This window comes from Gasterosteus aculeatus, chromosome 11, assembly GCF_964276395.1.
Source record: "Gasterosteus aculeatus chromosome 11, fGasAcu3.hap1.1, whole genome shotgun sequence".
NCBI lineage: Eukaryota > Metazoa > Chordata > Actinopteri > Perciformes > Gasterosteidae > Gasterosteus > Gasterosteus aculeatus.
The window spans coordinates 14,693,928-14,718,273 of record NC_135699.1 but is presented as its reverse complement, the minus strand read 5'-3'; the positions used below and the strand labels follow the sequence as shown (position 1 = coordinate 14,718,273).

General features: G+C 47.3%; 1 protein-coding gene across 2 annotated transcripts in view; it reads left to right on the top strand.

The window, feature by feature from the left end:
• lrrc4ba (leucine rich repeat containing 4Ba) overlaps nucleotides 1–12,155 on the top strand; it is a 30,087-nt gene extending 17,932 nt beyond the window's left edge. For both annotated transcript variants that reach the window (XM_078083990.1, XM_078083989.1), the window contains exon 3: nucleotides 2,531–12,155. In XM_078083990.1, the coding sequence (XP_077940116.1) occupies nucleotides 2,531–4,489 (1,959 nt within the window). In that variant the 3' untranslated portion in view covers nucleotides 4,490–12,155. The remainder of the gene's footprint in view (nucleotides 1–2,530) is intronic.
• The last annotated feature ends 12,191 nt before the right edge of the window (nucleotides 12,156–24,346 follow it).

Genomic DNA, 24,346 nt, shown 5'->3' with positions numbered 1-24,346 from the left:
GCGTTGTGTGGCTTTACGTCTGCGAGGGAAAATCATTTAACCGCGTCGATACAAGGCCCTTGAATCTCTACATTTATAATTTATAATATAAACAACCCAGAGTGGGTTGATTTTACTCTTTGCAGCTGCAGTTTAAGTAATTGGATCCATCCTCATGTTGCTGACAGTACTTTAACATCCATTTACGCTACATTTTATTTCCCCCTACGAAAAGCAATGAGTATCCTAAACATTGTTAAAGTTGTCCAGTGCACAAAGCAGCCCGACGCCCTCCTACTCCTCACAGCAAAACATCTTATTATTTGACGTTAACGGAGCAGAAATGGGACATTGGTGCCACATGATTTGGTATGTGAGGTTTTAAGACACGATGTTCGCATGGAAGACAAATCGCAGAAATAATAACGATATTCGCTGCGTCTCATTTTTAGCCTAGAAATTACGATTCGGTTTGTTGTATCCTCCAGCCCCTCTTGAAATGATTAAAAATCTAAAAATGCTTTAACACCTGAAGGCATCCCAGATTCTCTGGCTTATTTCTTACTTCACTGAGTACCCTGAGAGTAAAGCCTTGACAGATCCCACCCCCGCTTAACATATCCACCCCCCCCCCCCCCCCCCTTCTCTCCCTCTCTTTGCCTATCTCCCGCTCCTGCTCTACATACCGAAGAACCAATGGCGTGATTCCAGGAGTCTCCGTGTGTCTCACAGAGATTTAAGGCACGCTCACTAGCTGTGTATGTTGGGCTCAAACCAGTGTTTACTGTGCAGGGCCTGTGTGTCATGTCCCCCCCGCCCGAAAAACGTCTCCGTTGGTTGTTCGTTTGTAAAGATAATCGAAAAATGTGTCGTGCAGAATGCGTTAAAAGTGCATTAATTGGTCTAATAGTTTTGTGTACCGTATTTATGGGTAGTGAAGCATCCATTTGAATGCCAAACACTGATTATCAGCTCCTTTTCAAGGGTTATGGTTTGTTAAGTCCCCAGAGTCTAATTCAACACAACAGTTGTAAAAAGCACTTTACTGTGTAGCATGCACTTAAATGGAGTTGGGGTTAGGACCAGAACAAGCTTAGAGAAGCACACCTGAAGTACACCTGCTTCTGTTTGTAAGATTTAAAAAAAGTGACTGACATTATTCACAGGATGCAAAGAGGAGTGTTGACGTTTTGTCGCCGAGATATTTGCTAAAACAAGCGTACCTTGCAGCTGGTCCCCTCCTGTCCTGTCTCGTGATACTCGGTACCTCAGGAGGGGACAGTGAGTCACTCCAGCGTCTATTCTGCCCTTCAGGCCAGAGAACAAAGAAGTAAGGCCACCAGATAGCTGCCCCGACTCCCTAAAATGAACAGTTTCATCCAAACATTGCGCTGCACTGAGCACACAGCCCTGTGTTACACACAACACGTTAGGATTATGTGATTTCAGTGTTATTTTGACCGGCTGAATGTAGTTGTATTCTACAATAATTGTCCTGCTGTTGGTTGTTATTCAATTTTTAAAAGTTGAATAAGATTATGTGGACAGGTTGCCCCTTTAAATAGGAGAATATTTATTGTCGGTACCCCGCGAATTGAACCGCCGCACGTTACCGCGGTCATACAGCAGGTTTGTAATGAAGTGGAGGAGTGATGCATATTTTATTATCAATAAAATCTAATGTTGAGGTCGGCAGTTATCCTTGGTGTCAAAGCAGAGGATGGGAGTAGCACGTGTCTAACTGGCTGGTGTCGCTGTCAGCTGCCAGTGGGAGTCTGTCTGTAAAGCCCATCTTTCCCTGTAGACAGCAGCAGCAGTGACTGGGATTGAAAGATCAGCTGTTACCATAATGAGAAGAGAGATGAATAAATTATATTTGTACGGTTGGTTTGTTCAAACATGCGTTTAGCCGTATTTCTGCCTGTGAATCAATCATTGACAATGTTTTTTTTTCATTACATGGTTGTTAATTTGTAATGTTTTGCTCATCTCTGAATGTAATAAATCATTTTTTAGTATTAGAGCTTCACATTTGTTTACGGTTAAGGCCTTGAAATAAAATACATTTTTTAGGAAAGCATCCAATCAACTGAATGATGAACCTGATGGGAGAAGACCACTCAGATCAAAGGCTGCTTTGAAGCCATTACCTTCATGGCAGCAGTGATGCTGGTGGTCTTCTACATGCTGAAGAAGCAGCATCTGCTACATAAACACCACGACCCGGCTCGTGCAATCGAGATCATCAATGTGGACGATGAGCTCGGCTGTATGTCAATAAAGCACACAGAAGTCTAGATTACAACATGCACAGAGGGACAGTGGCCTCATTCAACTGTGGTATTGCCAGACGTCCTCTGACTTCCGTTGTTCCTGACGTAGTCTTATAGAAATTGTGGCCTCTAAGGAAAGCAAACATGCAACAGTTTTGTGTTGTATTTAGTTTGTCACTAAAACAGAAGCGTCCACTTCAGATTTACTTGTATATTCATAACCCACATGGAGCATTCTAGATGCTGTTCAGTAACTTCATCATTATCTGTACCTCCAGGTAATCAAGTCAGACACTTTCAAGCACTTGAGGCACCTTGAGATCCTCCAGCTCTCCAAGAATCAGATCCGTCAGATTGAAGTCGGAGCGTTCAATGGCCTCCCCAACCTCAACACGCTGGAGCTCTTCGACAACCGCCTCACACTGGTGCCATCACATGCCTTTGAGTACCTCAGCAAGCTGCGGGAGCTGTGGCTGCGCAACAACCCCATTGAGACTCTGCCGGGCTATGCCTTCCACCGCGTGCCCTCGCTTCGTCGCCTGGACCTCGGGGAGCTCAAGAAGTTGGATTTCATCTCTGACGCAGCCTTCGTGGGCCTCATTAATCTACGCTACCTGAACCTGGGGATGTGCGGGCTGAAGGACATTCCCAAACTGACGGCCCTCGTGCGTTTAGAGGAGCTTGAACTGTCAGGAAACAGGCTGGAGATTATCCGACCAGGTTCCTTCCAGGGCCTGGTGTCCCTCCGTAAGCTCTGGCTGATGCACTCACAGGTGTCCGTCATCGAGCGCAACGCCTTCGATGACCTGAAAAGCCTGGAGGAGCTCAACCTGTCGCATAACTCCCTGCACTCCTTGCCCCACGATCTCTTCACACCGCTTCACCAGCTGGAGAGAGTGCACCTCAACCATAACCCGTGGATCTGCAACTGTGATGTCCTTTGGCTTAGTTGGTGGTTGAAAGAGACAGTGCCCAGCAACACCACCTGCTGTGCCCGCTGCCATGCCCCTCCATTCTTGAAAGGCAAGTACATTGGGGAACTCGACCAGAGCCACTTCACCTGCTATGCACCGGTCATCGTGGAGCCTCCTACAGACCTCAATGTCACTGAGGGTATGGCCGCTGAGCTCAAGTGTCGCACGAGCACCTCGACAACGTCCGTCAACTGGATCACCCCCAATGGCACACTAATGACCCACGGCTCTTACAAGGTGCGGATATCCGTCCTGCACGACGGCACGCTCAACTTCACCAATGTCACCCTGCGAGACACGGGGCAGTACACCTGCATGGTCACCAACGCTGCTGGCAATACCACCGCGACTGCTGTCCTAAATGTCACCGCCGCGGATGCCAGCGTGAACTACACCTACTTCACCACAGTCACAGTGGAAACGGTTGAGACCCCAGGAGACGAAGACTCCGCATTGGTCGCCACCAATGAGACATTCATCGGTGTTCACCCTGGGCCCACGCCCTCGGGTCACCTGTGGCCCGGAGGCGTTCCTACAACTGCCTCCTCCCTGTCAGCAGGCTGGTCCTCCTCCTCTCCACGGGCCACCCGACCCACCTTCACTGTGCCCATCACCGAGCCGGGCTTCTCGGGCTTGGATGATGTCATGAAGACCACCAAGATCATCATAGGCTGCTTTGTGGCCATCACCTTCATGGCAGCGGTGATGCTGGTGGTCTTCTACAAGCTGAGGAAGCAGCACCAGCTGCATAAACACCACGGCCCTGCCCGCGCCATCGAAATCATCAACGTGGAGGATGAGCTGGGGGCCGGGGCCAGCGGTCGAGGCAGCGGCATCTCGGGAGGCTCCACAGTGACGCAGAGCAGAAGCAGTGGAATAGTAGGAGGCCAGAGCCTCAGGCTACACCACCCGGAGATAGTCAACCTGCCGAACTTGGCCCGATCGGAGCACCTAAACCACTACTACAAAACTCATCACTTCAACAACAACATGATGGGCCTGGGCATGGGCCCGGGGTCTGGCGTGGGCCTCAACAACAACAACAACCCCTCGCCTTGCTCTCAGTCCCAGAGCACGTCCATATCCTGTTCCCAGGTTCCGACCAGTGGAGGAATGGCCACAGGTGGCACCCTGCCCTCCTCTGTGCCCCTGCCCCAGTTGGGTCTCCACAGTTCTCTGAAAGGCATTATGGGGAAAAGCCAGAAAGAGCCCCTTCTTTTTAAGAGCAGCTCTAAGGAAAATGTGCAAGAGACTCAAATTTGAGCAAAAGCGAGAGTGAAAGTAAGAGGTAAGAAATAACCAACGCCCGGTGGAGAGAGTGAGACAAAAAGAGCCGGGTATGTGAGACTGATTGTAGCCTACAGTCCAGAGAAGATTATTTTTCACACAAACCCTACTTTGTGTTGTCAGTCTGTTGACAGAAAGAAGCAGATATGAAGACTGAAGGTGGCAGAGTTTGGTATCTGATCAGCACTAGTCCCACCAACAGCATCCGCCCATGGTTCTAAACTTACTCAGACGCAAACATATACGATGTGAACCACAGCAGAATCATTCCGATTCCCGCGCAGCCTGCTATAGTCATTTCCAAAGTCAAGATCAAACCAACATGTTTCATTTGCGTCCACAATCAAAGTGGAAAGCTGTGAAATGAGCAATGAGCCTCTCTAGGTTTTCTGCACATTTATTTCCAGATACATTCGGTGTATATATTTGGAGGGAGACGTACTATTGTCCGTAGAACATGTTGTCAGATTAGTGTTTGGCAGAGAAACTGAACAGCAAACAATGGTTTGGGCGAGCGGAACGGTGCCGGGTTTCCAGGATGCACTAAAACAAAACCGAGGAAGCTAAATTAGAGCAATGCAGCGATTCTGTCCGGGACACGAGCGCCAGAGTAATATATTGCTGGGAGATAGAACAGCAAATGGTATTTTCTTCAGAGCAGTTTCACTCTCACACTCTTTTTTTCCGGTTCACACCGTACTGTCTTGGAGAAGCAGATTGGTTATCATGGGAGAAGAGAAATTCCATGGCATATACAGGACAAAGAGAGCTACAAAAATAATCAAAAGTACATATTATATATACCGTAAATATATTTTCATTCAAAGAAATAAATTATAAAGAATCTTTATCAGGCTTCTGACTGAAAACTACAACGTCTGAAGTATATATATTTTAAAAAAAAGACACAGCTGTTGCAGCGGCCCTCCATAACAACTTTCCAAACTTGGAATAAGATGGCCGCTCTGACTGTGCTGCATGAGGACGCGGGTAGGACGGTGGCATCTGTTGAGAGGGAGCTAAAAGAAAAACCTGGCAAAGTGTTTGAGTGAATATATTTTGGTCTCGCCTTTTTTTGTAGCCTCACAGAGTGTTTCCCCTCTCCTGTCGCATTCACATGAACAGGGTCTTTGGAGCAGGGAGATCTCTACTCTACCGCGAAAATATGAAATATGACTACAGCTCGTCATGATTTGGTATACAGTATAGCTACAGCATTAATAATAATAATCATAATGGTAATAATGATAACAGGCGTTATTTGGCAGAATTGTCTTTTAACGATGAACACATTAAAATGGTCAACAGTAAATTACAACATGTGGAAATAGTTTACTGTGCTTACTGAAAAGGTGCACATGCTAGTTTAGCATGTTCTAAAAATCCATATAATGTATCACAATGACTATATGACACATTATTGTTATAATGTTATCATTATTATCATCTGTATGACTATTATTATTACTACTTGTGCCTACAAATAGCTGAGAAGTACTGTTTTTTTCATTTGTATATGACACTAAAGTAGTTTTGTGACTGATCTTTGGACTTTGGCTAATCGATGGCACTGGGACGGACTCGGTGTGCCACTACATGAAATCCACCTACATTAGCAGGAAATAACCTGGCCCTCAAAATGGATTCCTAAGTCCAGTCCTCACTGACTCGTCTGCTCTGGTGTCTCAAGCAGACAGGACCCCCTCATGCTATCGGGCATTAAAGACAGGACACGGACCTTTGATGAAGACTGCTCCTTCGCAGGGGGATTATCTCACAGCTGTATCTCAGTGTTATCGTTTATGAGTGGATTTCATGGCAACAGGGAGCTAAATGGACGACAGGCATTGCCGAGAATTTTTAAAGGTAAGCAAAGCTCGTTAGTGAGAGAGAAGGTGGCATACAGTACAGTATACAGTGGTGAGTGGATTCTTTTCTAAAGAAAAAAGACAATTAATGAAAAAAATATAGAAACTTATAGATCTCTTTTAAAAAAATATATATTATGATGTGTTTTTCATTTTGGGTTTTTATCTGGTTTGATTATTTCTGTTTTTTTTTTTTTAAATCAGGTGATATCTTTATTGTAATATTGTTACTGTTATTATAATTAGCTAATTACACTGGTTATAATTATGAGAGATGTTCTGTTAGAAGAGGTCACTTTGAAAATTAAAATAACCTGGCACATAAAATGGCAATTGAAGTCTGTGAAACATTGATGTTTTTTTCCTTTCCTTTTTGTTATAATCGACTTTAATTGTAGTATCACTGTTTGTATCCCTTTGGCTCTGTTTGAGATGAGACATAGCGAATGTGAAACGGTCAGACCCGAGTCCTTTTATTCTGCACAGGGGGAAAGGAAAGGCCCGGCTCTGGTTTACAAGCTCACCCAGACTCCCCCCTGTGCCATCCTGAATGTCATTGCGCTGTGTCAACACCTCGTTGCCATGACTACACATTAGGACAAATGCGGCAAACGGCGTCACCATCGCGTTGCCCCCCTCGGCCGTCACGTTCGCTTTAGGTCGGGCGTATCTCGACGAGCCGGCCCGGGCGTTCCTTCAACGGTAGCAAATCAATCAACCTCAGCATTGTACCCATATCCTCGCATACCCCCCCCCCCCCCTCCCCCCATCCCCACCTCTCCTCCCCCACAAACCTCAACATCCTGCCATCAGGTTTCCCTGGCAACTGTTGCCGCTGCGACAGCCCTTATCGCAGCGTCTTGATTTGGGTCTCGAATGCTAAACAGACGGGAGCAGACTGTGTCGACTTGTATCCATGTGTGCGCCTGCAACTTCCTCACAAATATCAACCGTGTGTTTTTTTTTTGTTGATGTATTTCTTTTTTTTTTTTTTTTTACATCACTAACTGTTTTTTGCACCACTGACTTTCTGGCAGTGAATCGTTCAATTCGCGTCACGCTGTCCTCTTGGTGAGTTTCATTTGCAAAAGGCCCCACATCGCTGCTAAACGCATCTCTGCGCCCCACACTCGTGATTAACACTCACACACCCGCATCAGTCATTAACATATTCCCTTCCCAGCGCGAGGGATCCGTATTCCCCTCACAGGTTATTTACATATTCATCTTCCTCTGTGTGTGCAAATAACGGATGCATTATCGTGTTGGTATGCTGGTGGGTGTGCGCGCCGTGTGCGCGTGCACGTGCGCGTTTGTGTCAGTTCCTGAAAGCAAGGACTGTTAGGAAAAAAAAAAGCTATTTACCCCCGTAATTCCTCAGATACCGCGTTCCCCCGCCCACCGCCTGTAGTAGCTCATCGCTTTGGAAAGCAACGCGTAGCCCCTATAGCACCTGTGAAGAGGCACAAACCAGAGGCCATGTGATTGAAGCTCGCTGGTGGAGAGAGCGGCGGTTGAGCCGGAGACACGCAGGCACAGTGCTGCAGTGTCTGAGTCACAGAGCAACGAACACACTCCCAACACTCTAATGGAAATGCTGTGTTTACTGTGCAGGAAGGGACCCGCTCATTCACCCATTCAGGGAATAGGTGAAAAACACCGTAATATACGTGTGTGTGTGTGTGTGCGTGTAATGACTAGTTGGTTTGTTTTGTGCATGCAGTTGTGAATTACAAAATTCCTGTTACTGTTGTTACACGGTCAGTGTGTGTGTGTGTGTGTGAGTACGTGTTGAGGTGGGCTCACCCCGGCGAGGTTCTGTGATGAGGGAGGAGGGGCGGTCAGACCTTCATTTTAAATCCCCAGTTTAAACCAGCTCTCTCCCTCTGCTTCAGGCTACTTTTTGCTCCCCTCACTAACACTGAGGTAAAAAAAGACCTCTTCGCTCAGCAGCCCCCCCCCACACACACACACACACACACACACACACACTCATCTCGATCGCTATGCATACTGGGATAAACACCTCAGAGGAAACGTGCGTCTCCTGTTAAGCCAGTATCCCCAACCTTCTTATCTCTCTATCATCCGCCACTTGCTAATCTGGGGTCAAAGGTCAGTTCCAGGGGCGGCTTATGTCTAACGGCACAACCTCAGCTAGCCAATCAAGGTTAATGTTCGCATTTTGCATCGTGCCATTTGTTTTTATTGTTTCAACCCGGCTGTGCTGTGAACAAGGGTAACACCTGTTGGTGAAGCTGAGCGACTTTTAATGTGCATTTTTCAGCGGCTGTATTTATGGTTAATCGCCTTGACGAGTGATTTGACTTTTAGTCATAATCATAACAATTTGCCACTGCTCTCGGGTGGCGCGTGAGGTTTTGCGCGAGCGCAGATATGAGGGCGGTCCAGGTTGAGTCTGCCGTTAATTGCAGCCGTACTTGTTCCCCCCCCCCCCCCCTCCCCAGCCCACCTCCCCCTGGAGGCGATGTCGCACACGTGTTAACCTCGGCGCTACAAGGCCGTGTGAGCTGCCGCGCGGCTAAATTCATTTTCTGTCACACCGCCCTTTTAAAAATAGCATCGAAGCGACAGCGGAGCTCGATGCATTATTGATACACGCGGTGTCAATGATGCATGGCGGCGCTGGTGCTAATCCTCTCCCAGCTGCACAGGACAAGAAGGTCCAGCTGACGGGAATGCAAGGTTTTTTTGCTTTTATTTCTCACGCGGTCATCAAAACGGTGCGTCGGGCTCACCCCCCCTCCCCAACCACCCTGCAGGAGCAGCCATGTCTCGCTATTTGCTGTGCTCCTGGTGTGGAGGCCGGTTCGACGGCACCGGCCTTTAGATGCCCGGGTCGCAAAGCAGAACTTTTTCTTTCGTTTGCCTCATGTTGCGTCTGCCGGGGCTCGAGATGAGATGTGAGCAGAACTTTTTCTGTGTCATCAGTGTGAGCGGCCTGAAGCCACTTATCAAAGCTTATCTCACGTACGCACACACAAGCATGTGCATGTGTCAGAAGCACACTCACACACACACACACCAACACTGACTGAGTGATTTATTGATTGAGGTGGTGCTTTCTTAAACAATTTGCAGCCGAGTGCACTGGAGGTCAACGCAAACCTCTCCACCTGCCGCCGCCGTGCTTCAGTTTTACGAGTGTGTGCTTTATATCCTGTGAAGGTGTCCTTAATTTCGAGGATGGCCGTGACATTAGCGCACGGCTTATTTCCTCGTTGCCTCGGCAACCACGTTGTTGGTCACAAGATGTCCGTCGCGGTCGTCCTGCGAGCCCTGAGCTGTGTGCAGTCGGGGGGGGGGGGCGGTTGTCGATGTCGGCACGCGCTGTGACGTAAGACTGATGAGTGGTGTCTCATCGCAGATGACTATCTCCTCCGTGTCACTCAGTTGTGGATCATCGAGCCTGTGAGCTGCTGCTCTGAAGAAAAGGGAGACAAAATCCACACAGGCGTTGAAACAGCAAAACGGGACCGTGTAGTTGTAAAGTACAGATCGATGGAATCCGTAAAGCCGGACTGCTCCTAAACAGAGAGCCTTTCACGGACGCTTTAGAAAGGAGGACATCACTGTCAGAGGAAAACTTGATTTTATTTTACATATAAATAGTTGGGCTAAGAAGCTCTACAGAGCCAAACAAAATTGCGTTTTTGTGGACGGCGCGAGGTTTTTCGCCAGAAACCGCCCGACTTCGTGGCCTGAAGCGGCTGCGCGGAACTCGCGTGATGTGTGCTGACGCTGGGACTCGTACCCGAAGGTCCTGAACCATTGGTAACTACTAAAGGATGTGCTGACCCAGCAGCCGCGCTCCTCTCAGAGGACGAGCTCACTGTTAAGTTTCCAAACGCACATTCCACCCCCCGTCTGCAGAGCCCCCCCCCGGCTCCCAGATTTACCGTTTATGGGCACCTTGGCTCAGCATCATAATCACACTCTGCTGTGTCTGATGTTTGTTTGAAGCTCGGCGGGGGGCCACCGAGTACGTTTCGCCGCTTTGAAGTGTAAATTCCGGTCTGGTTGGAGCACCGTATGGAAGGCAGTGCGGAGACAGCAGCCGCCATGTGGATATAAGCTGCTGGGAGCCCTTATCGGTCTGCCGAGGTGGCGGAGGCCCAGGAGGACGGGAGGTCAAGCCCAGATTTGGACGTAGAACAGCGAGGGGTCAGAGGTTGTCCGGGCTCCGAGAGGTGAAACCAGAACAGGAATCGGCGTGGCCTGGATCCGCGCAGGAAACAGTAGTGAATAGTCGTCAATAAGAAATAACTTTTTTACGAGGAGATATGGATTTTCCATCACCCTCTTTTTGCCCCCCCCCCCCCCCCCCCCCCCCGCGTATCAGCCAGCGAGGCACGCTGCCTTTATCATGGGTGCTGATTAATTTATCCAGTCTGGCCCTCAGGACCCTCATTTCATGTCTGCTCTCATCTCTGCTCCTGGTCTGCGTGACGCCGACCTTTATAGTTATATTTTAACCCCCCGCCCCCCCCCAGCGACGTTGGCCGCTCTGAGCTTCTGTGCCCCCCCCCCCCCCGGGGCTCGGCCCACTCGCCGTGTGGTCGGCTTCGGTCGCCTCGGGCCTCCTCGCCCCCGCGGCCCCGGAGGACAACGAGGGAGGAGCGGCGGGGACGGGAACGGAGGAGGTACAAAGGGTGAGGCGGGGGAGAGGGGGGGGAGACGGATCGAAAAGAGACGTGGATGACGGGAGGAATGAAAGATGACACATCACGTCACTCCACGTCTGTGTAGGTTTTAGTCCGAGTGTGTTTGCATGCGTCACGCGCCCAGTGTGTGTGTCCTCTGCACCAGTGGTGTAAGTATGCATATTTATGCATAACGTCCGAGCGAGTTGCGTGCGTACTTGTGTGCACTCCGGTGCACACGGCGTCCGTGCTTGTGTGCGGCAGAGATGAGGAGGTGAAAGGAGGAAGGGCCGCCGCGTTGCTTATATGTCACCCGGCGCCGGAGGGGAAATGACTCCCTCTCTGTCCCCGACCCCCGGGGGGAGGAAGAGGAGGACCGCCGCCGACTTCTCCTGCTCCACTGCTCTTTCCTCACTCTCTTCCTGGGAAATGTTAGCTAGAGCTTTTCTCTCTCTCTCTGACCCCCCCCACACACACACACACACACACACACTCGTTTGCTCACGGTAGTACGTCTCGCGTTATCCCCTTTCCTCCTCTTGTGCTTCTCATCCCGTTAAACCTCCTGTTCCCCTCCTCCGCTCTTCTCTACCTCGTGCTTCCTGGCGCACCGCTCGCACCTCCTCCTCCTCCTCCTCCTGCCATTTTTCATCCCCCCTGCAGCTAGATGTCAACTTGTGATTCTCTATTAACCCCTTGAACCCCACTAACCCGCACACACACTCTCCTGCGCCACTCCGATCGTCCTCTCAGGAAAATGGAAAATAAATCTAACAACAATTCAAGGCTTCTGATATTTCCTTCCCTCCGTTCAATTAAACATGCGGCCTCCATCTGCTTCTTTGTTTCACTTCAGCTTTTCTTCCGCAATATTGACTATGGTTGTTCTTGTGATTGTTTCTTAAGACTGTGTTTTACCCTGTTATGACCAGAGATGTTAACACTGGAGGAACGTGTCACGGGTGTGTGTCTGTTCCCGTGTACGCGTGGAATAGGGTGGATTCGCTCCGCTTCAAGGTTCTGTGCCAAAACCTTTTCAGAACATTTAATCTTTGTTCATGTGCCATATTGAGAAATTTATGAAATAAAAAATAACGTTTTTTCAAAAAATTCAAAGTGAAAATTGGGTGCTTATTTTTTTTTACTGTTAGTCTATTAACTTAAAACAGTGTGCGCCAAATCGCACAACAGCAGCCGTTGTGCCTGCATGTGTGTGTGAATTAATATGCATGAATTCTTGGTGTGTGCGTGCTTCTAAGATCTAAGTTATTTTCCCAGATATCCTCCCCTGCAGCATCAGTTCATTCCCCAGTGTGCTGCAGCAGTGTTGTGGTGTTGTAATGCGTATGTTTGTGTGTGTGTGTGTGTGTGTGGCATTGTGTCAGTGTGTTAAAGCTGATTTGACACATAGGCTGTGCACCGGCTGGCTGCAGGCTGTGTATTGTAACCCAAGCGGCTGACCTACGCCTGCGCCCCACGTCTGTCCGCATGTGTGTGTGTGTGTGTCTTTGCGCTCACGTGGCTGCAGGTTTGCGCGTGTGTCCCCGTTTGTGCGTTGCTCGTGGTATGCTGTGTGGCCTGCGGTGAACACTTAGCTTGTGCTGGCTGGGGGTTTACCAAGAGGTCAGCTTCTGGATGCTACTGACTCAGGGTTACAATTATTGCCATATGTGCGTGTGTGTGTGTGTGTGTGTGCGCACCCTCACAGGCTAAACTCAGTGTTGAGACAACACACAACATTAAACGCGCCTGGATTTAAAACTGTTCAATGATGTAATCCGGAATGAAAGATAATCAATGACTCAGCAAGAGCTGCACACGTGTGTGCAGTACGACTTGAATGCTGCGAGTCTCGGTTAAGAGAGGACTAACTGAAGACCGGACAACGGACGTGAAAGACGCTCAAATCTCGGATGGATTTGGATTTGAATATCAAATAGCAGGTTTAACACAGTGGAAGGACTACAAGTACTTTCCCATACAGCTTAACTGAAGCCTCTGGTTCTAGTTTTAAACACACGGTCTGATACATAAATGTAGTAAATGTGGCCCCGGGATGCGTTACGTGCGAGCAGTCGTTTTGCTTCCTTTGACAAATTTATGAACACAACTGACAAAACATCAATGAAATAAATGATTCAAAACTCTGTTTTTGGTCAAAGAAAATCTTTAATTAGCCCTGTAAAATGTAAAAATATGCCGACTCCACGCATTGTTTCCTCTCTGCTGTCACTCTGCGGGGCCACGCTGGTTGTCGGAGGCTCTCGCTCCCCACTTCTTCAGAGGAGACAAATTAAATAAAAAGAAAAAAGACTAAATCGCTCTGGCGGAATTGGTTGTCTCTTCCAGTTTATCTTCAGGACTGTGAGGAAACTTTCATGTGAGGCACACACACACGTCTCACTCTCCTTTGGACGTCGTCGGCGACAGCCTCCGACAGAAAACACGCCGACATTCATTACAACACAGCGTTTCCGTTTCTGTGGGCATCGGAGGGTCGATTCACATTCCTGCCAACTATTTCTTCCCAGCTGCAGCCGCTCCACATTTCCCTTTACTGACACAAAACCGAACTAGACAGTTAGGCTTTAAAATACGCTATTTAACTAACAAGGTATTTCAGTTCATGGGGACTGAAGGGTTGCTGAAGCAAACATGAGAGTGTGGACCGGTAGCTGGAGAGAGACGGCTGAGGTGTCCCTTGAGCAAGGCACTTAACTCCAGAAACGGCTCCCGGGGCAGTTGTGTACAGTATCCGCAGTAGCTGTCCACTTAAATGAAGTTGCTAGATGTCACTTTGGCATAACGGTACAACGTGTGACAGCAAAAGCAGAATCAAAATAAGTCACATTTTACTTTTGGTTTCAACAGTCATTTGGGTCAAAGCCTTTCTGCCCGCAAAAACACATTTCTTATAAAATCTACTGTATAAACCATTTTATCCGTTTCTCGTCTCACAGTTTTTACTTGTAAACCAGGATGTGTTTCTTCTTTTTTCCCCAAAGCTGAAAATCTAGCACTAACTTTTCTCTTCAGAAAATTCTGTAATCAGATTATTTTAATCCAGTTGCACATCATGTATTAGTCCTGCAGCCTCTGTGTGGGTGTGTGCATGAGAAGCAGCAGCAAAAAGCAAAAAAAAAAAGAGAACGCAAACAAACACTGCCTTGTTTTGCATGATGTCCATGCACAATGCATGTTAAAGCAAACAGGTTTGGATCGCATTAGCATCATATAATTTGCATTAAAAAAAAAAGGTCTTGCATGTTCTGCTCACGGCTGCATGAGCTTCAGTGGCTGGGAAACGGGAAATACATGTGCTCTTTCTACAGGAGTCATGTGTTGGAACATCAAAACGCTGATGCAACACCACTTCCATTTGCGCGCATGCTATTTATGCTCACGCTGAATAGATTATGCAAAAACCACCTGACAATTCTCACTTTCTCCTAACAGACAGCAGACTAGCGCAGCGAGCTCGTGTTCAAGATGGGAACAGACTGCACGAAATCCAGGACAATTTGTATGTGACAAAGCAGTGAGGCTGAGCCGGGCAGCTCAATCAAACGGTTCTATTTCTCCCTCATCTCTAGTTAGGTCAGAATAGATGTGATTGAAGGTGGGAGGAGCTGTCGGGGAGAAATATAAGCTCATGGAAGGACAGAGAGGGGCGATGTGGGGGAGGAGAGAGAGGAGGAGGAGGAGGAGGAATAGAGTCCTAATGATGAGAGGGAAACAAGTTTCCGTTTCATGCCCCCCTTCTCATGAAAAGGCCAATTCTTTCAGTTGGCTGAAATCTAAATGGTTTTCTCCCTCTGCCTTCCCCTTCTGGGGCCTGTCGCATGTCACTCCCCCCTCGCTGCCATTTGTCTCTGGCTTTTCTGCTCTGGTGCTCATGCCGCGTTGCCGTCGCGGTTACTCTGGGAGGCGGGCTTCGTCTGGAGGTCAAGGCTGGCATTAGTCCTGGACGTGAAGGTCAGAGACAGAAAAGGGGAGCCTCTGTCTTCTTTAATTCGGCTTTGCGTGACGAACGGTCCATGTCAGCCCCTCCACAGCCCCCCACGCGCTCTTCTCCTCGCCACTCTCCTGTTCAGCAGTAATACAGTTGTAAAGTGTAACCTTGGAGACAGGGGGCTAATCATCCATCCCACAGCTACCCTTTCAATCCGTCTCCATCCACCTCACTGTCTCTTCACCTCTCCTCCTCGCTTTCGCCTCCCACCTCCTCTCCACCTTTACACCTCCTCTTCACTGCAACAGGCTATTTAGGTATTTCATCGGGTTTACAGTATTCTCCCAATTATCTGCCTAGCTCTTTACCTATCCTCCCTCCTTCTCCCCCTCCTCTTCCCCTCTGTGTGTTTGTCCTGTGGAAGGACGTTTGTTTTCCTGTGGGGGTAGAGGGGAATCGACATCGAGAGATGAGTTATTGATTAGAAAGCAGGTTGCAGGGGAGAGGTAATGCGGCTCAGAGAGAGAGAGAGACAGAGAAGGGGTGAGAGAGAGAGGGAGAGAGAGTGAACAGGATGACACGTACAGCCTGGGACAGATCCTGCATACTGTAGCAAGGCAGCAGCCCCACGCATGCCTGCATTGTAGCGCACGTGCAAGGCGTGCAAGGTGGTTTGGAGACGCCGTTCCACTCACACCTGATTAAAGGTTAAAACCGAATTGGAGATACTTGACTATCTGCGGATTGGAAATCAACATCCCACCAAGGTCTTCAAAACACTTGCTGTTACTGCTTCACCTTTAATCATCTCCAATACTTAATTGTGTGTGACATCATCAGTGTGAGCTGACCAAAATCCTCCGGTAAACGGACCAACTGGTGATTGACACTAGTTGATACTGAATGAACACACACTTTTTTAGTGGACTATGCTTCAAACTATAATGCTCTCGGTTCCTCTCTAGCTTTAGTTTTGGACGTGTCAAGGACGGCGTGTCAATTTACGGTCGTTAGTGAACAGTCCCTCCTTAAAATACACTTTCGACATCGGCTTATGTTTTAAATTTACTCATGCAAATTGAAAGCTGGTGCCAAGAGGACTAAAATTCAAGACTCGACACTCTGAAAGGAGAACAAAAGTCTTTCTTTCCGGCAGGGTGCGGTACACAGATAGCGGTCCAAAAACGTTAGGCAAGGTCTTGGTAAAGGTAAACGAAGGTTGGTCGGAAAAACACAAAGAACGTATTGCTGGAACGGTGATTGAACCCGTGAGGACAAAGGGAAGCACTCAGACTAAATACACAATGAAAAGGGGGGGGGGGATAACAAGGGACATGTGAAAACAATCAGGCCGCTGCAGACAATCCACAGGCGGGAATCACACAAAGGCTGAGCTAATCTGAAACAAGAGACACCCAATGTGGCCCCACTTACTTCCTGTAGAACATTTTAGATTTGAAACGCCTTTGATGCTCACATTACACACTAAAATGCTCACGCTACAAGCTAAAATGCTCAAGCTACTATGGCAACGTTACAAGCTAAAATGCTCAAGCGACTATGCAAACATTACAAGCTGAAATGCTCACGCTACAAGCTACAATGCTAACGCTACAAGCTAAAATGCTCAAGCTTCAAGCTAAAATGGCAGCTTGTTGTTGGCAGTCTGTAGTTTCCTCTGTAGGGAACATGGAATGTGCTCAAATTATTTCTTCGTGTGAACCACATTTCACCAACTATAATTATATGACTTTTGAAAAATACATTTAATATCATCTCTCTTTCAAACAGATTGATTTGTTTGTGAAACATGTTGTAACCTTGGTTACAATTTAACAAGATGACGGGTGAGAACGTGTTGCATGAACGAGCAACTCTGTGATTCATCTATAAGTTTATTGGATTTGTCAACTGGATTTCATAGCAGCTGATTTACACACTATTTCATCCAATCCCTTTTACATAAATACACTAAAGGTAAATCCTTCTTTATTTTAGATCTGCAATGCTTAAGACTTGAGATGCATTGAATTGGCCCTTAGTTCAAACTGCCGGTGGTTATTGTCATATACCACTTTCCATCATTTTCAGATTCTTCTGACTCTTAGCTGCCAGAAATGGATCCTCTGTGTAAGTGTGGACTAGAATCTTTAGACTCAGGGCAGCTTTGCAAGACGATGGATGTTGGTCAAGCTCAAAACGATTCCTTATTGGCAGCACACTGGGGATATTGTTTTCCACATGACTGTTACACATTTTAGCTGCACCATTAAGCTCGCCGTAACATGAAAAAGCTACACACTTTGGGCCACATGTGGCTCACATGCAAGTGCGGCACATATAACACCTGCAGATTTGCAGTCAGACAGCGCAGTGAATATGTCATCCCAGGAGAGGGCCAAAAATCCAGTAAACAACACGAGATGTAATTTATAACAAGGATTTACCCAGGGACGCTATTTCATGCACAGTTATCCATGAAGAGATGTCTTTTTTTTCTCCTAAGAGCAAGCATATGTTCTGTCAGACACCAGCGGCGGCATCAACATAACACCAGTTCACCAGCCAACATATGTGCGCTCAGCAGAAACAGGTCTTTAAAGAAGGTGCCAGAGTCGTCTCTGTGGTGCTGCACAGTGTTCACAGCACGCTGACTTGTGATTTGACGCTCCAGTCTGGACCCCGCGATGGGTCCACGCATCCGTTTACATAGAGCTCCTCCAATCCTGACATCTGACAGGACTCTGACGGAGGAGCAACCCAAAGGTATCTCGTAAAAATGAGCTCTGATGTTCGGCATTCCCGACTACAGAAGAACAACTTGGAGAGTAAATGTACAAACAAGCACGATACGATTATGAATGCATCACCATCCAGCCGACAAGGATGCAATGCCTCACACATACCTACCTGCTTTTACTCTTACTTACACCACCCTGCTAATAAAAGTAATAAACGTGCTGTGTGTGTAGGGGAATTGGATGGCTTGATGGTACACGCAGAGGCGTGATTGTGCACTTGTAGAACATTTTAAGATCCATGTTCTGGGAAACCTCTGCACGTGCACACGGTCACTGCTGCCATCAGTCCCTCCCATCCCCGCGCTGCAGCTCTAAACGATTAAAGTAGTTGCGGTAATGACTGGAGGCAAAGGAGGCAATGAACGAGGTGAATTTCTCTCTCTCTCTCTCTCTCTCTCTCGCTCTCTCCCTTACTGAAGGTCTTAAATCCATCGATTAGCCACAGAGGAGTACTGACAGGCAGCAGCCACTGCGGCCCTGCAGGGTTGCCTGTGTGTGTTTGCGTGTGTGCGCATTGTCCCGCCAGTGTGAACAACAGAGAGGGAAACAGACAGCAGACACGGGGGCAAAGCCTGCAGTTGCGCACACCTATATGCGAGGGACCGCGAGAGCCTTATTTACTCCACTACCTGGTTTATTGAGTCAACCCCCTCAGTCAAGCTCTGATGCAGCTGCCTGCCAGTCTGCCACCTCGGCTGCCCCCCCCCCCCCCCCCCCCCCAGCTTCAGCAGCGTTCGTGGCTCCCTGTAGTTCAACACAGTCACAAAAGCACTTTTTTGTGCACATGCAAGGGTTGTTCACCGTGCTACAGGCACGCCACCTCTACGGCCTGCACACACGGGACCCGTTTAAGGTCGGACCCGTGACTGCAGCAGTGGTGCCTAATGAGACAACATTATTTATAGTCCGGCGTGACAGAAGCGGCCTCGCCATTAGACTGATAATGAGTCACTGAGATATTGATGGACGCTTGCCCGTATTGGTATTCACCAAGGAACCAGTGCCACTTCTCCGGGTTGCCGTGGATACCAAGGTTTCCTCCGAAATGACCCGATGATAATAATAATGACAACAATGACTGCGCTACGTGGAAATTGAGTTTTAAAACCACGAGGAGAAGGACGTAGCGCGAGATGAGGATGGAAAGAGAATGATGCAAATTAAAAAAGAGGTATAAAAGTGCAAAGGAGGAGGTGGTGGTGGTGTTGGGGGGGATGTTGTGTCAGGAGTTTTGGTTGGGTGGATGGAGGTGGGGGGTGGTGCACAATCAATGATCAGTGGAATAGCATTAGCATTGTTCACACATCCCCGGCCCCGCTCCCCACACCACCCCAAGCTCCCCACCAACCCCTTCCTCTTGCGGCCTCTCTGTCTTTCTTGCTGCAGTGGCGTTGCCATGGCTACCGAGAAATGTGGGAATACCTCTGTCCTTCAGAGAGAGAGAGAGAGAGAGAAGGAAGGAAGAGATGGAAAGAGACATCGAAGGGAAGGAAATGAAGGAAGGATGAAAAAAAGAGAAATGAAGGAAGATGCAGGGGCGCTTTGGGGTGCTCACTGGCCGCTGAGCCCACATTAAAGGAGCAGCTAAAGTGTGAAACATTGTGATTTTAAACACCCGTGTACACACATAAACAAAATGTGCGTCAGAGTCGGCCACCCGCTAATGCATTCAGCTCCCTTTGCCGGTTCCGGTTCCATGAAAGAGAGTTAGTGGAAAGTGTTTTGAGTGTGTTTGTGTGTGCTTATGCACACACACACACACACACACACACACACTTGCTCACGCACATGGTCTCTAACGCTCACACACACACACACCTACACCTGACTGTGGTAGCACACATGTTAATCAGTTGCCAGTCAGGCTCCTGTGTATCCCCCCCTGGTCTCTGTGTTGTGAAGCCGCGGTTACTATGACAACTAATTTAGACTGAAATAGTCTCAGTGCCTTTTGCTTTCCGTTGCGTGTTTACCCCCATATTCCTCCCTCTGACAACCCCTCGTTTTCGGCGACAAAGTGCATTAGCAAGCTACCGAAGTGCCCCCCAATTCTGCCGCTTCCCCCCGTTGTTCCCTTTTCCCGCATCGCTCTCACCTCACTGCCAACCTGCTGCAAAGATCCTCCTCCAATTCATTTTATTGGCAGCTAGCATTTCCATGGAAACATTTCAAAACCATGGCAACTATTTGAATCGAGCCAGACGCGTTCAAAACTGCTGCATTCGTCCCCTTGCTCTACCTCTTTTCTCCTTCTGCCTCATGCTACCTTCTCTTGATCCTTTGTCTCCTCTTTGGAATGGACAAGTAATCTGTCGCAGTCAACCTGCATGGAGAATAAACTGTATGTACTGTTTGTGTGATAAAGTGGGCTCGTGCATTGATTGAGCTTCAATGTTTGACCCTTTCCCACACACATGTGGGTGTCCATGCTGCATCCTCTGCTTGTGCACGCTCTGCAGGAACCACGACATGATTATGGCCAAGTGCCTGATGCCTAGGCCCGCTCTCCTCCTCCACTATTTACCTTGAGCTCGTCCTTCCAAGCGTTCCAGCAGCATGCCTGTCAGTCAAACTTCTGACTCCTCCCCCGGGATGCGACCCGATGATGTGAACCGGAGTAAGACGTAACTGACTGTCTGCCTGGGAGTCAAGTCACAGCAGGACGCTCCTGACTCGGGCTGGCGTTACTGCCGCTGCTTTGCTGTTGGACTCCCAACCAAGTTCCGATTGTAATGCTGCAGTTGGTCATGTTAGTGCAAATCAAGTGAGGCACAATAGATTTTTAATACTTTATTTTTGAGTCAATAAAAAGTATGATATGTTATGCTGGCTCTGTTAATTAACTAACATTATATTATTATAAACATGGGCATCTAATTGATCAAAAATATTTCATTTAAAGAAAGAAAGGATGGATGGATTATTGACCCAGAGGGGCCGAGGGTTTCGGGGTCAGTGTCCTACACAATGTCAGTAAAGTATCGAGCGGGAAGAGACTCACAATGACAGGAGGTTGTTCGCAACACTGAGAACCATAAAAACCAGCATACTGAGATGACACAAGGGCTGCAAAGAGATACAAATAGACACACTCTGAATATGAATATAATATATATAAATAGGAAGCAACCAAGGGAAACATAATTACGACAAACAGACAGTAAGCTATACATAAGAAATAAATAATAATAAATGATGCAGCCTGTATGAGGATTGCACCTGTGTAGGAGAGGTGGGGCGCATGATCTCACAATCTGTCTGGTAAATGCTGCTGTGAATCAGCACGACGGTGTGCATGTAGGTGGTTCCAAATGATGTTTGGATGTCGGGTATAGTCATATTTTGCACGAAGAGAGTGGACCAATTAGGTAAACACGACAGTTCTGCACTTATAGACATTGTGCTGATATATTCCTGGGTCGTTGAAACGGATCAAAAAATGTTCCATTTAGATCTGTGAAGGCGCCAATATGTATGTAAAAAGCCAAAGGTGCAAGAATTATCATGAGGACCAGAATACGTATTTCTGTGCTCATTTAAAGTCACATGAAGCGGAGACATTTAGCTTGAAAAGGGCTTTCCCATCTAGGCAAACATATTTATTCCATTAACCAACTCGGATGACACAGGGATGCACAGTACAAGATATCCAAAAAGATAACGATTTAGCTCGACGTGCTGGAGGTTTAACAGTAAAAGTCCCAGCTGAGCTGGACTGCGTTACCACAGTGAGCTGGATCCGACTTATCATCAAGAAGCTATTGAAAGCTTTTTATTAAAACATATCAAAGCAGTTCCTCTAAAACAGGCGGCTTTGAATGTGCCGTTACTGACTGCGACAAGAGAGGTGAGGAGAACATTCACACAGGATTGCAACCAACAACACTGTGTGTGCCAAAAAGGGAAGCGGGGATGAAAGTGCCATAACTGTGAAATTGAATCTGTCGTATTTTAGATCCATCTGTAATAATTGATATCTCACCACAGCTCTGATGCGACAGGCTTTGATTTTATCTAAAAGATCTAATTGTAAAGCTGTGGTCATACAAGTACAGGGAAACTAATAACATCACTCGCAACTTGCAGATAAAATCATTTCCATCCTTAATGATAACGGAGCTTTGTGTGCATCTCTTCAATGTTGAGCCGCCCTCACTATTCTCCTTGAATCATGAAAATCTAAGAGCTGTGCTTAGCTCGTCTTCTTTCTCACCCCTTGCTTTTTTGTGTAGGTTTTTTTTTTCTCCGCTTGCAATTTCTCCAACCATGGATTCCTTAAAATAAAACATTTCCATTTTTTTCTTTAGCGGGTAAAGGGAAATTAGCGTAATTGTTTTAATGAAAAGACCTCCGGGCATTTTTTCTCCACCCTGTGAAAGCAGATGAGTCCCTCTCACCTAAAGCGCTACGTCGTCCCCAAAATCAAAGAAGCAGAAAACAAAAACCACGGTTACAGCAGAAAAAAAAAAATAGCGCGACATTTCTTTTTTTTTAACCAAAACAATACCCTAAAATAATAATACTATTACTAAACATAATGCAGATGAAAGCACAGCCGTATTCACAAGTCTATTCCCAAAAAGACCTGCTCAGGATTTGCTCAGTGGGGGGAAAAAAACAATTACAGTGGCATGAAATGAATAAAAGGTACATTCAGTTATCTGAGTCCTTTGAAGATGGCTGAGGACGAGTAAGCAAATCTAATTCAACAGCAAGAGTTTTCCTTTCCAGAGGAGAAAAAAAGCACAGAATGCAGAGAGGAGTTGGTACCAGTTTCTTCTTCTCTGGAGAGGGCGGGGGGGCGGGAGGGGGATGGGGGGGGGGGAGGGGGTGACACACCGAGGAGGCAAACTTCAACAGTTGCGGGATTCTTGCGAGCTAATGATGACGAGCCAGCAGAGGTGAGGACGTTATGATCAGACGAAATAACGGTCCCTGAAAATGTGTGAATATCAAGCAGCTAATAAGGAGGACGACCACGGGAAGCTTTCGCGTGGTTTCCTGGACGGCGCGGCATCTTGGAGCTTTGTTCACGGGGGAGGGGGGGGTTAGGGTGATATTTCTGGTTGAGGCGAGTTTGTGCTCAAAAGAAAACGACAAAAAAAAAGTGTGAGTCTGGTGACTTTTACGTGTTTAAGTGTTTCACGAGCGTCCTGCAGGGTTTCTGCCCTGGCTGTCTGGCCTCAAACCCGGAATGAGGCCTTCTAGGTTTTCCCAGTTGGAACTGCAGTTGTGTTTCTCACACCACCTGACTGAGAGACTACGGTGGAATGCACAACACAAAGACTTTATGATATACGATCATCGAGTAACTGTTTACACACTGTGGTGTGGGTCAAAGCCCGGCGTAGCCGTGTGGGTAGTGTCTGTCCCCCGAGGCTGCATCCGCCACTTCAAACGGCCTCATCGTCCTTCTCTCCTACGTGACCATCGAGCGTTCATAACGTCAAGGCGTGATCGACCACGGACTGCAGATGCCCCGTCATGCCCCACCGTGGTCAGCTGAGACGGTGCCGAAGGCCTCTTAACAATTAGGACAATGTCCAAACCTTCTTTTAAGAGGCCGTCTTCACCACTTTCTTGTCTCCGCCAGTGTCATTTCATGACAGTTTCCTTTCGCACTCTGCAGATGGATCTACATCCACAATATGTGGCTCATTTGTGTGTGCCAACATATTAAACACCTACGCATGCGTGTGTGCGTGTGTGTGTGTGCGTGTGTGCACCCACACGCGTTGCTAACGAGAACCTTCTGTCGGCTATATTTAATCCCTAAAACGGTATTCTCACCTCTACGTAGCAACTCACAACTATAAAAGGTAAATGTAGTTTAATTCCGCCCAAATTCTTCTCTGCCCTTTTTAAAAAAATAACTTCAATCAATTCGTGAACAAAATTTTTAATTCTGCAGACATGTTCACACGCACAAGGAGAGCAATCAATACATGGATGAGATGTGTTTGAGAGCAGCCTGTAATGACTGAGGAGCAGAGAGGAATGAGGAGATTTAGTAAGAAATATCCGACGGTTGTTATTTGCCACCATTCTCTCTTGTCGAGTTCGGTCCGTTCCTTTAAGGCGAGATGGTTTTGATGATTTTATCTCCCAATCACACTTACTTCATTGGGAATGTGGCCGGTGTTGAAAGGAGGGAAAAAAAATTAATTAAGAGGAGCAATAGAATGGAAATCCAATCAATCCAATAGAAATGGTCTCAAAAATATCCCTTAAAAAAAAAAAAAGATTGCTTCTTTCAGGTTTTGGGTGGTGAAGTAGTTTTAGCGTCCCAGAGTTTTGTTCACAAACTAATCCAAGACTGATCTGGGATCAGTATAATGTGGAGGGAACTGATCAATAAGACCATTGGAGATACTAATGGTGCACACGTGTTGACTTCCTCCATCAGATTTCCTTGAGGAAGGATGTTGTGGAAGAAATTCTGTTCTTAAAACAAACTGATTAGTGAGTTTTATTTAATTTCTAGCTTTTGGGATTCATTCCTCTCATGAACACTCTAGTTGAATGAAGCTGAAATAAACCTAAAATAT